This window comes from Etheostoma cragini, chromosome 13 (genome assembly GCF_013103735.1).
Source record: "Etheostoma cragini isolate CJK2018 chromosome 13, CSU_Ecrag_1.0, whole genome shotgun sequence".
Lineage (NCBI taxonomy): Eukaryota > Metazoa > Chordata > Actinopteri > Perciformes > Percidae > Etheostoma > Etheostoma cragini.
The window spans coordinates 13,316,183-13,331,334 of record NC_048419.1 but is presented as its reverse complement, the minus strand read 5'-3'; the positions used below and the strand labels follow the sequence as shown (position 1 = coordinate 13,331,334).

The 15,152-nt window shown below is 37.6% G+C and overlaps 1 protein-coding gene across 3 annotated transcripts in view; it reads left to right on the top strand.

Moving 5' to 3' along the window:
- Positions 1-5,494, top strand: part of cadm2a (cell adhesion molecule 2a) — a 200,248-nt gene extending 194,754 nt beyond the window's left edge. For all 3 annotated transcript variants that reach the window (XM_034889184.1, XM_034889185.1, XM_034889183.1), the window contains one exon: positions 93-5,494. In XM_034889184.1, coding sequence (XP_034745075.1) covers positions 93-211 — 119 coding nt within the window. In that variant the 3' untranslated portion in view covers positions 212-5,494. The remainder of the gene's footprint in view (positions 1-92) is intronic.
- Positions 5,495-15,152: the final 9,658 nt, after the last annotated feature.

The following is a 15,152-nucleotide window of genomic DNA, read 5'->3' as shown; positions in this document are numbered from 1 at the left end:
CAGATGTGTTTTTCACCTCAGGCAACAGACACCATGCAGGGCTGCTCTGTATTTGTTTTTTCTTGAGAAAGGTTTGTTTTCCGTTTCCTTAGGAACGTACTTGACAAACGAGGCCAAAGGGGCAGACGACGCACCCGATGCCGACACAGCCATCATCAACGCTGAGGGCAACCATGCACACGCAGAAGAAAAGAAAGAATACTTCATTTAGACTTCAGAAGGAGCTGCGCAGCGCTCTTCTTTCCCCTATTTCAATCTCTACAGTATATCTCTTTTTCTCTGTCTCAGTCTCCCACTTTTCACCTCCACCTCTGACAACGGCCCCCGCCGTGTCAACGAGGAACTTTCAGGCAGTCCACAGACAGAGAAGTTCCCCAAGTGTTTTCCTATTATTGCCTTTTGTCTATCATTTACATCTTGTCCATCATGTCATTTTTTTTCTTCTTTTTTTTTTGGCAGTCAGTTTTCACAGGAAGCTTGTTGTCACTGCCAAAGTTTTTACCCTTTCTCATATTTTTCCTCATCTTTGACATGAATGCTTGGAAGTCTGTATATCTACCATGGATGAGCCCTTCTTTAGCTTCTCTCTCCTGTTTCCTCTCTAAGCAGAAACCCTAACTCAACACTATATCCCCTTTGTTCACACACGTCCACAAACACACATCATATCTCACATCAACACGGTGCCTAAAAATACAGACGCCATTGAACTTCTGTCAATGCCTTCATGTATCGTCTGTCAGTAGCAATGTAAATGCTTTGTAGATGGGTTAACTGGACCATCATTTCATTGCTTAGCTCACAGCTTTTGATTATGCATTGCATCTTTTTTTATTTAAATGAAGATATTTGCTATTTACGCCTTATACATGTCTATCACACTGAATATGGTACTTTTAGATCCACCTCCCCCGACCCCCTCCCCTATAAATAGACTTGTAATTAAACAGTTGACCCTTGTAAGATAAGAAGAAGGCTTTGTGTAACACTGTAGCAAGGTTTGTCAGATAAGTGTATAATATGATTTTCATTAAGGTAGGGGTATTAAAGGGTAGTGAGGTAATGTTTAGAACAGAGAACACACACTGATGCTAGATGAAGCATTCCATCGAATAAACTCAATCAAGTATATAAAACCATCTGCTAAATCTGCTGTCCCTATGTACTTTTGTCTGTATATTCCTCCAATGTCCAGGCTGCAGTTTAGCGAAACACCAACAACTTCAGTGTCCTCTTGACAGCTTGCCGTAGTTTGTGATTCACATAAAGGGTCAGGTGTACAGAAAGAATCAATCTCCTCTCTCTAAAAGCTGTATAAATTGTATTAAAATGAGTTTAGCTTTCCACTTAGAATTTTTATGTTTATGTGACATTGGAATAATTTTAAGGCTTATGGACCCCATGAAATGTAAAATTAACCGAGTATACAGTTACAGTACACAGTTACAGAATGAATAGGAAATTAGAAGTTAAATGATTTAGGGAATAGGAAATTTAGTTTCCATTTTTCCATTTCATTACACTCTCAAGATTCCCAAGTGATTTGTATACACATTGATGTTCATGTACTGGCTCATAGACACGCATTCAATCATAGTATTACTTACAAATAGTGGTGACATCAGCTTAACTAAACCCATGTTTTTGTTTCTATTGCCACCTCTAAATTTCTGAAATAACAAGTTTTTAACAAATAAGTCAAACTGTATATATCACGATATGTCGAGACTCCCACCTCACAAACTGAATAACTGCTCTTCTTATTTCTTTCTTATTTTGTTGGAGTTGCTCTCCATGAACTGAACTTTGATTTCTTTTTCATGGGGTCTTCAAGCTAATAAAAGAAAATATAGAGAGAAAAAAACAACATGGTGTGTGAATGCTGGATCATATATCTGCAGGGGCCTCCTTTCCAAAAACTAAAAACTGAAGACAAATAGAAAAGCACAAAGATGTCTGAATGAGTAACTGTGTTCCTTTGCCAACAACTAGATTGCCTTGGGTAGTGGAAAGATGACAAGGCTTTCTGTGACTCAATTCTGGAAGAAACAAATACGTAAGCAAAATCATGTTTTTATATAAAAAAAATGTTTTTAATATTTTTGGTTTAAATGGTTCTAAGCTCCCTGCTGTGTATTGTGTCTGCTAAAATGTGGTTGATTGTGAAAATTGCTGTTAAATTCTGAATTCCTTCAAATTTGTATATTAGCCACCTTATCTATTTACTTTTTTATTTTTCATTGCATAATCCTCATTGGGACCTATTTTAAACAAATGTATTTTGTTTTAGCACAAGGCATGTATATAATGTGTGAGGACTAAATTGGTAATACACATTAAACTGATTTTGTTTGATTCTTTTTCACATTTTATTTATTTGAACTAATTATATTTAAGAGATTAAAGAAATGAAAGTTTGTAACTTAATTTTGGAGAGCAGTGGCTTCTTGGGTTTGTGGGTGCTTGGGTGGGTCTTGGGTGCTACACATCGGAGGGATTTGGTGTTGTAAAAAATGTGATGTGATCTGTGAACAGAAATAGAAGAAAATGTGCATCTGTCTTTTTCACCAAATCCTTCCAATAAAAATTGGAATTGAAATGCATTCAGAGAAACAATACCTTAATGTTGGAGGCAATGCATAGTCCACACGCACTAAGACAAACTTAACAAATCTTTGTAAACAACTTCTTTCCGTTTCTTTTTATATATCCCACAACGGCTTGTGTCGTTAATCAGTTTGCAGGAATTTGGCTAATTTACTCGCCGTTGAAAGAGTGATAAACACTGTGACCTCTGGAACTAAAGACTTAAAAGCAAGGCACTAAGGGAGCAAATTTTTACCAAGGGCAATAGAATAGTGAGCCCAGCTGTTTCCAATATGGTGGCCATTTTACATAATTATGTAAATAAGGTCAGCAAGTCCGGTCTTTCTCCATGTGTTATAACTCAAACTCTGTTGGGAATCATTAAACTTGTCACCACAGATGTAGATTTTAGGTTGCCTACATTTATATGTTAATGATTCGTTTTAAAAATGCAGAAGCTTTGCCGCAGTTTCCATATGTAATAATTTTAGTGCACTTCAATCAATATATCATCATTTCCAGGTTTAAACTCACGCTCCACGTTTCTTCAGTAGACCCAGACTAAAGCGTCTGGTCTTCAGAAAACTTCTGTATCCCATGTGTGTATAGTTGCATTTATCACAATGATGTAATGTCTTTTTTTGTTTACTTTTCTATCCTCTTTTCATTGTGTCTTAAATCAATGATGGTGTCAATTTAAATTTTCTGTTGCTTTACGCCTGTGTATCGAATCAATTTGTTGATTGTGAAATCAGAGGAACAGGCTGTTTTATATTAAATGCATAAATAACCATTTCTGCAGTGATGAGTTGGTGTTTAGAAATGAAACAGGTACCATTTTCTGAATTATGCCCTCTGGCTAATTTGATGGATATTTCTTAGTAAGTGGTGAAATGTTTTGTTTATTGTTTTTCTTTCTGAAAACCCCATGTAAATATTTATTTTGACATGACCGTAATGAGCTAATTTGTTGCAAATGGCTTTTTAGGATTGTTACACCAAACCTAGAACTTTCTGTAATTTGTTATTCTAACGGCCTGGCACATACCATCATGCACTATTTTACTATGACAGAATCAACTGTAGCTGTTACATCTTTGGGTCGGTTTTCAGTTATTTTTCTTTTTATGTTGTCGGTTGAAACTAAGCTTTAAACTTTTTGCCTCCTTGCTTTCCAACATATATCGGTTCAGTTAATATGCGCTACATCATGGGCCTCTAATTTCATCCTGGCAGCAGGACAGTAATAGCGTTAACCATGGGCGCTACTCCACTCGCCTCTGTTTGGTAAATTTCCTGGTTCCAAAAAACCCACTTTCTTTAACTGAAGGTGGGAGTGGTGCAGCTGAGGTTACTTGTTTATGCAGATCAGGCAGTGAAATACTGACAGTAAGTGTGGCATGAAATTGCACACAATTTTGTAAAGACATTTCATGATGGCATTTGCACATAGTAACAGACCTGTTTAATAAAAAACATTGTGACTTTTAATTATTTGTGTGACAGCACTCTGTATGGGTAGATACTCTACCCATATCTGTAATAGGCAACAGACAGTAATTATTGAAACACATTTTATTGTACTAAAAGTTGCTGTTGATGTTAAATAAGTGCACTGATACCATTACATTATAAATTAACATATCACAAGATTTCAGTGTATACTATGTTTAGTTGTGCCTTGTGACTGCACCTCCATTTTGCTTCTCTACCCTTCTCCTGCCTGTATGGTTCTTTTAAAGAGGAATGAGACAATCAGATGTGGTTGGTGATCACTGAAGCTTGTCCAAACTCCACCTGCTGAAACTGCATTGTGTATTCATCCTGTTTCACTGCACCACACTGCCCCAGGAGAGGACCTCTGGTCACAAAATATTGCAGTTAGTCAGGGCGCGCACACACACACACACACATATATACACACATTTTTGGTCAAATTTGCGCTCACAATTGTCCCCAATCTCAGGAAATTAGAGGCCCATATCCACTAAAAATGCCATCTCTGAAACCCTTTGAAAAAAAAAAAAAAGGTGAGGGACGAATAAGAAAAGAATGGCCACTTTGAGTCATAATCTGTCTAAAATGCTTCTTTTTAACAAAAGTATGGGTTTGTATTTTGTTTTAACTCAATAGTTGTGTTTTCAGCTGCAGTGATGATAGCATGGCATGGCTCGGTTCAGTCCTAAGATGACAACAATGTGACGAAATTGCATTTAAAGATCTTTTTTTTTTTTACTTCTTTTTTTGATCAAATCTCTTTGTTTTGCATCTCAGGAAAATATTTCATTCGGAGATTTCTTTTTGTTTGTTTGTTTGTTTTCAGTCTTAAAATGGAGACTTATAAGCACTTCTCACTTCTGCTTGTCACTGCTTGTCCCTGAATGCTGACACCATGTATTTGTTGAGTTTAAGATTATCGCAATGTTAATAAAATTATTCAGTGATTCTCCAGTAATTCTGTCATTGGGATATTAAACTTAAAAATTTTTTTTTACTGATATTTAGAAATATGCTGCAAATAATTATGAGTTTCAACAATGATAAAGCGGAGTTGTGTTTAGCTTCTGGTATGTAAGCAGTTCAATGCTTTTGGCCTCTATTATGATGTTTTCCTTGTAGCAACACACATCTTTATGTATATCAGTCCTTAGATGGAAGGAGTTGTGACACACTATCACTCAAAAAATATCCAGAGAAGATCAGGATTATAGAGCTAGACACACATTAGTTCAGCTCCTGATGTATCTTGGTGAAATGAGGGGTTTCATATCAAGCTGTACTGAGAGGGCCTGATTCGATTTCTAGCACCGTAATGGAGGTGTTTTTCTCTCATTGTCTGTGGGATTTATTTAATTTAATTTAGAGTTCTCATGTATGAAATGAAAATTGTTGAATAAATAGTTGCCAAAACATCTGTATAACACTGATTCTATGTTTTTTTTAGTCATTGTTTTCCTTCTGGAAGCCTCTAACCTTTGTGTTTCTAAGCTGAAAGATAAGCAATGCTGATGCACCATAAATACTCCAAAAAAACACAAGCAAACACATATATTCATATTTTTTATTAACAAGAAAAATCCTGCGCTCTCTTGTGGTGTTGTTGTTTTGATGCCAGTTAATTTGTCATGTGGAGTCTTACAGCTGTCTGAGCAGTACTTTCCCATTTTAATTGACTACCCTATATAAGTCTGTAGTACTCCTGCAGCAGCTATACCTGTGATATACAGTTTACAAACTTTAAAATTAGTCCAAGTAAATCAGGACAGAGTGCTAAAGGAAAAAGTAATTGGGGGTAAAAAGAATGAGGAACACCTTTAAATCAGTTTGACATTAAAGTCCATGCTGCTGGAAAAAGAAATGCATGAATGTGTAGAGTTTGAAAGACTAAAAGAAAGTTTCTGTTCTGGATAACTTCAAGAATGAACCCTCACTTATATCTTCTCAAACCAATCCCGAAGACAAAACAACATGTAAGCCACAATGATATAGTGCTATAATAACAAATATGCAAGTTTTACATGTTTCTTACAGCTTTACATTTCAAAATGTACAGCCACAGTCAAGCCCTAAAACTGAAATACTTGGGCATGCTTCATATTGTAGTCCAATATGATATATACTGTATGTATTAACTTGTAAAAGCCTTCAATACTTTTGATTTAGGGTGTTGGCTCAGGATAAATCTGTTTCTGGTGGTGGTAAAGTTGAAATCCTTTAAGTCTTAACCCTTTGGGACTTTCATACATAACTTCAGCTCAAATAGCATCAGGAGAGTGAAGAATGAGTAAAAATGTAAGGAAAGATGTAGCCATAAAGAGGTAAAGATTAATAGGGAGAGACTCAGAGAAGGTGGAAATGAGCCAGATAGACAGGAGGGAGAAGTATCTAGCTTTTTCAGTGAGTCAGAAGATGATGACAGAGGGGTGAATTAAGGAATGGCAATAAGACGTCATGTTAGACTAAAGAAAGCTGCAATCAGCCCACTTGTTGGGAATAACTGGAGTCTGGAGAGGGTTGCATTTCTGCAGCTGAGGTGTGATTGTTCTCCTGATGAAAAGAGAGGGGTCAGTAAAAAATAAATAAAAAAACTCAATTTCCAATCAATCAATCAGAACAGTTTTGTGAACAGGGACAGAGAAGTCTAAAAAGACCAGACAGAAATAGCTTTTCATGCAAAACAACATTTTGCATTTTCATGCAAAATAACGTTTTGCATGAATGATTTTTCTCATCCTAACTTTTTGTCAAGCCAGTTTTGCAGCCAAGTGTTTGCATTCCCCAAGGAAAGTGACGTTCCAACTTTCCCAATTCAGCTGAAAGTTTTTCATTTGTAGTATTCCAGTTATGTTTCGTTAGATGGTGCAGAAGAATAACAGGACAGATGGAGGAGACAGGTGGGATGACAGGCAACAATGGATATGAAGCCATGCAGTGAATGAATAGTATGCAACATAGTCCAACGAGCTGTCACAAAACCCAAACCAACTAGTTTGTTGTTGTACACCGTGTCTACGTGGCCAATCACACCCTAAATCTAGATCCTGTAACCATATAACCCCAAAAAGAGATCTTCCTTTTTCATAGCACACATGAATCTTTCCATGTGGGTAACAATTAGATACTCATTATTGAGAAACACAAAAGCCTTAGAGCTAGACTTTCTCCGAACACAAGCTTTCTGAACCTATTTTTTATTTTATTTTGCTGAATATTGGATTTGTCAATATGTTTCTTTGTGAAAACAGGACAACATGGTTTTACTGAAAGTTTTAAAGCCAATATTCTGTATTATTTTAACAAAAGGAAATTTGTGATTTTGGCTCAACATTCTTATGTATGATCAATGGCCTCAAATGTCTTTAATTACAAATTAATTCGTTGATGCATTTTTGTTGCCTGTTGTGCTGCTTTATTGCCACCAGTGAAATGACAAGGGAATAAAACAGGATAGGAAGTGAGGGGGAATATTGATTGATGCATTCATTTGAGTTTGTCAGAGCAAGACTGTTGAAGACTGAATGAAGAATAGTCCACCTGTTGGCCAAGCAACAAAATGACTAGTTAAGTATGTTCATAGGCAGGCTCGCAGCACATTTTGATACAAAGCTGAGATCCAAAGATAATGAATTAAGCCCTCGAATCAGTCATCAGTGCAGACAAGTACCTCAGCTTTTCAGATAATGTAATAACATGAATGATCACTGTTCAGTCGATAGAACACTTTCCTGCTCCATGATTTAACTTTGGGAGAGGAAAGAAGAGCAAATTGTAGAGAAGAAAATGGCAATTAGAGAGAAGGACGCAGATGGATGTGCTAGGCAAAAGAGAGAGAACTGATACAGTATGCTTCTATATTTGAAGGCTGTTGCACAAAGGGCTGTGATAAATGGTGCCCCCTCCACACACACGGACAGACACACACACACACAACTCTCAATAAGTGTCACTTTCTGAATGGGCCAAGCTTCACACCTGCCCAGTGCTGTCAGTCTGCCAGCTGTGAGAGCTGCAGCTGTCTCGAAGGTATCGGCCGCTCCTCATGCAAATACCTTCCTCTTCTTTATGCCCACATCTCTGGTTGCCTCGGATGTTCAGATGTTCAGTCAGAGCCACTTTGTTCCATCCCTCCATCAATCCTAATCTTTCGCTAAATTGCTTCCCGCCATTATATCACCTGCCCTCCACACAAGCCCCATAACCCATCTTCGTTTCCTTCTTTCATGCCTCCTCGGCAGAAACCAGTGGATCCAGCTCTCCGTTTACTCTGCAGGACGATTCACTTCAGAGGGATTGACCAGGGATGACAGCAGAGATTTGAGTAGCCTTTGATGTTCTGTAATTGTGCTGACCACGTGTAGCCACAACCACACTCACACATAGGCCACACACACACACACACAAATACGTACACACACATGTACACGTATATACACATACACACACACACACACACACAAACTGTTTGCTGTGCTTCAAGATTCCATCAGAGAGAATTTGTTCAGAAAAATCTTTGATGTCTACAAGCTTTACTTTAAAGGAATTTCCCCCACATGAGCCCAAGAACACACTCAAACAACACCTCTGTGACTTCTCTGAAGTTAAGGCCAAAGACCAGAGGTGATCCGGAAGGTGACCTCCAGTTAAGACCTTTACAAGCACAGTGGCCCCATATCAGGGAGACATGCAGTCAAACAGACATCTTCCATGTGTTGTGTAAACAAAATATAATAAGATCCAGAGATGCAGTAGTTTAAAGGTGTAATGTGTCTCATCTCTACAAGCAGGTGTGATGCCATTGTGCTTCCAATGGTTGGGCTGTAGTCAAAATGTCAATGTTGGTGCATTTATTTAGATTTGAAGTATTGAATAAAGGTCTATAAAGTTCTTTAAACATTTGAGCAAGATTGTAAATGACTCAACCACAAGAGTTCGTCTTGCTGTTAACAAATCCGCATCTAAAAAATAATCAAAAATCTTTTCTTTTATCCTATCATCTGATCATGTTAATAATGATAATCAGCACATGTTTTGGAGCACTGGCACTGTATAAAGTTGATCAAATGTGGCAGAAGTTTTCCAACTGCTTATTTCATGTGAGGGAACACATCCATTAAAGTTGACAGTCTGGACATGAAACTAACAGCGGCTGTGTCTAAAGTAATGACAGCACAGAGCCAAAACATCAATGTATGTCTGTCCAAATGCCTATGAAGCTCATTTTATGTGAGACACCAGTGTAGTAGGAGTATATCACAGTGGAATGTGAGCTTTATGGAGGATTTCAAAACATTGGCCTCTGACTGGATGCTGCTGTGGTTGCAGTGATTCTGCTAATTTATATCAGCTGCACAACTAATGGAGGATATAAAAGGCTTCAGGATTGTCCAAGGCTGTGCATTTAAAGGGCACAGCTCCAAATGATGAGAAGCACAGTGTTAAATGAGAGTTTTGTGGCAGTTAGGATGTGTGTGTGCTTGGATGGTGCCAGATGCCTCATTAAATAGCTGAAGAGTTTTTGATATTTTATTAGAACAGATTAACAACTCTTTTGCATTTTTTCTCTTTCATGCAAACATACTGTATTGCACACACACACACACACACATGCTGGCACGCACGCACACACCACGCACGCACACACGCATGCACGCATGCACGCACGCACGCACGCACACACACACTACCCAATCTGACAGCTTGTGTTGTTATTGCTTCAAGTACAAACTAGGAGCAATCATTCCTTTTTTTCTGTTTCTGACATTTTTCCTCTCTGCATGAGGTGGACAAACAGAAGCCATTCTCACAGAACCTTACATTTTGCATTTTATTTCATGATAGATTCTGATGAAAAATGTCATGAATAAATGGTTATTGTCACTCCATTGGAAACACGGCCATATTTTTGTGATCTGATCTAAACCATCCACACGGATGTCCATATTACTACCTCAAAGCTTCATCGTGCAACCAACCAGAGTTCTACTTTAAAAAACTTAATTGGTCAAATTTTAAGGAAAACATTTTATATATTAAGGCCATATCACATTTTTAAATAATGTATTATACCTCATAAATCCATTTTATCAACTCTCAACATAAATAAAATCATACTCTATCATGGTTATCTTTTATCATCAAATCGTACATAAGATTTGGACTTTGCCTACACCTTGCTATCATGTATCACATGGCTGTGGTTTAGTTTGCATCACAATCAGATTTCTTTCTTTAAATTCTGGCATAAACAGATGTAACAGAAGAAAAGCTAATGCTGACACAGAATTACACAGCCGGAGTCATAGAGAGCCAATTTTGGTGTATTGGAAATTGTGTAATATTTTATCTTTAAATTCTGACCTACTTTAAAAAACTCCCCCGAGACAGAACATTTTAAAGTTACTGTACAGTTCCCGGACCTCATTACATTATAACAATAACATTACTTTGCTTTGAGACCTAGCAGACAGACACCACCCAACTGTACGAATGAGAAAAGTGTTAAAAAAAAGTTGTAGCTCTATCAGAGGTCGGGGGCGACAGGGTCATGCTGAAGCAGATGTTTTTCACTGAGCTCTGACTCCACATGCTTCTCAATCCTCACTTGCTGCCCCCTGTGGTTTGGCCAGAGGTAACGATCTATGTCAAGAGAAAGGGACGACTTTACATCAAGGTACTACACGGGGGTCAGGGTCACCTTTGAACAGATGTTATGGCAGGGGCCGCTGCCAGTGTGTGAGGACATGGGTCAGTATTAAGCAGATGCTGCACACCAAAAGGGATTAACGTGTCACATCCTCTTTGAGTTGACTAAATGTTGTCGTCACTGTCAAGAGACCCCCTGCATGTGAGTGAGATAGTGAGAGTCCAGCTGTAAAAGCTGTTACCATGGTGTTGCTAAGAAATCATTGTGAATGTTAACATATTGTGAGAAAGTGACGCCGAACCCTGAAGGGACTCTTGATGCTCAGTCCCATCATTTAGCCTCTGTCACCAAACCCGTGGCTCATTAATATTCCTCTGAAGTAACCTTTGATTCCCTTTTGATTGATTACAAGAGAGCTAGATAATGATAGATCACTCAAAAAAGTTTATAAAAAATGTAATTAGTTAATAGTAAGCCTAATGAAAATTTTTTGGAGATCAGTTGTTTGGAAATCTCAATGTTTTTTGTTTTGGAATTCATTGACATCCATGGATGTTAAAATAGAATCAATGTAATCTTGATAAAAATGAGGCAAAGGCAACTAATGATGCTGAGTTTCCCGGTAAAACAGCACAGCAGTGAGCCTTCAAAATTACATACTGCAATATATTTTCCCCATAAAATGCATACATATCGTAATTAATCAATTAAAATAAGAAGTTAAAGTCTTGAATGTAGATGATGAAAACTGATTTCCACTCAGTTTACTTTATAATCACTTATATCACCTCCAGTTCATAATCAAGTAATATTCCAAAAACAGTATTATCTGGTAGTAAGAGTAAGGTATTGACTAATTATTAAAAATGTATATAATATACAGTATGCTTAACATAACGATGATGTATTTGACTGCTTGTGGCAACATAAATATGTTTAACTAAAAAGTGTTTCCACTTTTTTTTCTTGTTTTAGATTTACTAAGATCAGCCCTGTTGTGTTTGGCTTGTATGAAGACAGATCTACTAAAGAGGTGGAAACACAGAAACATACTTATTAGAGAAATTACAAACATCTGGGTACCAGGGTATCAGGGGGCAAGCGGCCGAAATGGGTTTCCTCAGGAGGGTGGCTGGCGTCTCCCTTAGAGATAATGTGAGAAGCTCAGTCGTCTGAGAGGAGCTCGGAGTAGAGCCGCTGCTCCTTTTCGTTGAAAGGAGCCAGTTGAGGTGGTTCGGGCATCTGGTAAGGATGCATACTGGGTGCCTCCCTAGGGAGGTGTTCCAGGCACGTCTAGCATGGAGGAGGCCTTGGGGAAGACCCAGGACTAGGTGGAGAGATTATATCTCCAACCTGGCCTGGGAACGCCTCGGGATCCCCCAGTCGGAGCTGGTTGATGTGGCTCGGTGAAGGGAAGTTTGGGGTCCTCTACTGGAGCTGCTGCCCCCGCGACCCGATACCGGATAAGCGGTCGAAGATGGATGGATGGATGGACAAACATCTTAAAACGTTTAGATTTTTCATCCATAACTTGAGATCCTGCAGTGCATGCCTGACCTCAGTATGCCTTTCACCATAACACATGTGCCTTCCCACTCAGCCTGTCCCACTAGAGGATTGTGTGCTTTGCATTCCTCGAGATATTTACAAGCAAATTAGTAATTTCCTCACATGCAGAATGGTTCAGATTTGCAGGTGTCCTTATCTCCTTGAATACATAATAAGCTACTGTCCCATGGGACTGTGGACTTCAATTAATTCATTATTTTGAAATACACAAAACATGTGTAGGTGCTAGTGTTATGGTTCCAGTTTTGTTCCTGCTTCTTTTTCTGCATCGGTTGCTTTCTGTCATTCTCTGAGTTTTCTCTCTGGTCTTGTGTTGTTCTTTTCTGTTTTATGTGTTTTCCTGTTTTATTTTGATAGTCTGTTCCCCTGACTAGTCTTGTCTAGTTTTACTTCCTGTGTTTTCCCGCATGTCTGATTGTCCTGCCCCGCCCTGATTTGATTCACCTGGTGTATCATCTGTTCCTCGTTTGCTCGTTACCTCCTGTATTTAACCTCTGTGTTCCCTTTGTCTTTTGTCAGATCCTTTTGTGGGTTTGTGTGTTTGGTTTGTGCGGTCCAGTCCAGTCCAGTCCAGTCCAGTCCAGTCCAGTCCAGTCCAGTCCAGTCCAGTCCAGTCAGCTTTGAACACTTCCTTGCAATTGCTATTTTATTGTGAGTTATTCCCAATTGTGCTCCCATTCTTTGTGTTCCTGTTTTTTTGGTTCTCCTTTTCTCTTGGACTGTTTGGGATATTTGGATATTTATTTTATTTTAATTTTTTTTGCATTTTGCACTTTCTGTGTTCCCTTGTTTTTGTGAATAAATCTTTGTATGAACTCTCTCCTGCCTTCCTAATCTCTGCTTTCGGGTCCTCCATTCCTTGGAGCATGACAGCTAGATTTATTCAATTGGTCTAGCTGGATGTGGAAATTATCTGATTGTCACAGGCTTACAAATTCAGTTATATATGCACTTATTAGTCAATAATGTTTATTTAAAAGTAGCCTTTTATCACATCAGTATTTCCTTTTCGCCCCATTGCCTTGCAATGTGCTGCTTCTGTCTCTGGGAACAATTGTAAAGGAAGTGTTTCATCATTTCATTTTAGCTAATCCTTCCCAGTAGGAAGAGCAGAGTAGTCTAAAGTAGTATAGTACTGAATGTCAAAAAGTAAGCTTGTCAAAGTATATCAAAATAGCATTAAAGTGATAAACGTCATTGTATGGTATGTCAAATATTTATAGTGTAGCGTGCTGAAAAAATGTCATGCTGTTGTAAATTTTAAAAGTCTGTGATTGCTTGTCAAAGAAAGTCATAGTATGTCTTAAATGAGAGGTCGTATTTTAAAATGTCAAGTCATAGCTGGTCAAATGTCAAAGTTTAGTATCTTGAAAAAATTTATACAGTTGTCATAGTATAGTATGTTAGCATAAATACTATATGTCAAATGTTATGAAATGGTACAGTATGTTTGAGAGTTATGCAAATTCAAAGAAAGTCACACAAGTCATAGTATGTTTAAAATATAATAGTAGAAAAAAGGACAGTATGTCAATACAAGTCACAGCATGTCAAAAAAGTTATTACTCCTGAAGGAATCAAACTCACAACCTGTGACTCCTCAACCAGTATTCTGACAGACTGAACTATGAAACAAGTTACAGTATAGTATGTCAAAAGTAATAAAGGTCATTGTAGAGTAGGTCATAGTATAGTATGGAGAAAATGTCCCTTTCCTTGAAAAATGAGGTGCACCTGATGGGAATCAAACTCACAACCCGTTTTCTGACAGACTGAGCTATGAAACAAGTCATAGCATTGTATGTTGAAAAAAGGTCCAACAGGTCATGGTATAGAATGTTAAAAGATGTCATGGTATAGTATGTCGGAAAATCTATTGAAAGGTCACGATGTATTATGTCCAAAAAAAGTTATAGTATTGTTTGTCAAAAAAGTCAAAGTATAGTGTTAAGACAATCTCACTTTCCGTAAAATTAAAGCCTTCCTGCATGGAATCAAACACACAACCTAAAACTCTCGAGCTAGTCTTATAGCAGACTGAGCTATGAAACAAGTTGTACCATTGCATGTTGAAAAAGTTCATAAAAATGATGTAGTATAGTATGTTGTAAGATGTCACGGTAAAGTATGTCAAAAAAGTCAAAATGTAATAGTTTAGTATGTTGAAAAAAAGTCATGGCTCCTTATGAGAATCAAACTCCCAACCTAAAGCTCCCCAACCAATCATCTAACAGACAGTTATAAAATAAGTGATGTAAGTGAATGTAAAAATTTCCAAAAATCTCATAGTCGAGAAAGTCATTGAAAGGCCATTGTATAGTATGTCATAGTATAGTAAGTCAAAAAAGTCATAAAGTGTAATAGTACAGTATTATATAAAACAAGTAATTCATTGAAAAAAATAATAGTAATATACTATAGTATGTTGAAAAACGTTTAGTATTTCAAAAGGTTTATAAAAGATCATGGTATGGTATGTTGAAAAAAGTCATAGTGTAGTATGTTAAAAAAAAAAACTAAAGTATGGTCATGAGAAAAAGTCGCTTTCCTTGAAAATTAAAGTCTTCCTGCTGGGAATCAAACTCACAACCTGAGACTCCGCTACCAGTCTTCTAACAGACTGGGCTGTTAAATACAAGTCAAAGTAATGCAGGTTGATAAAGGTTATGAACAGATCATAGTGTAGTGTGTTGAAAAAGTCATAAAAGGTCATTGTATAGTATGTCAACAAAAGCCATAACATATAATTGTACAGTATGCTGTCATAGTATAGCATGTGTGATGGGAAAATTACATAGACAAGGATTGTTTATCTGTTTTATTCAGTTGTTACTCATTCAAGGGTAAATCTTTC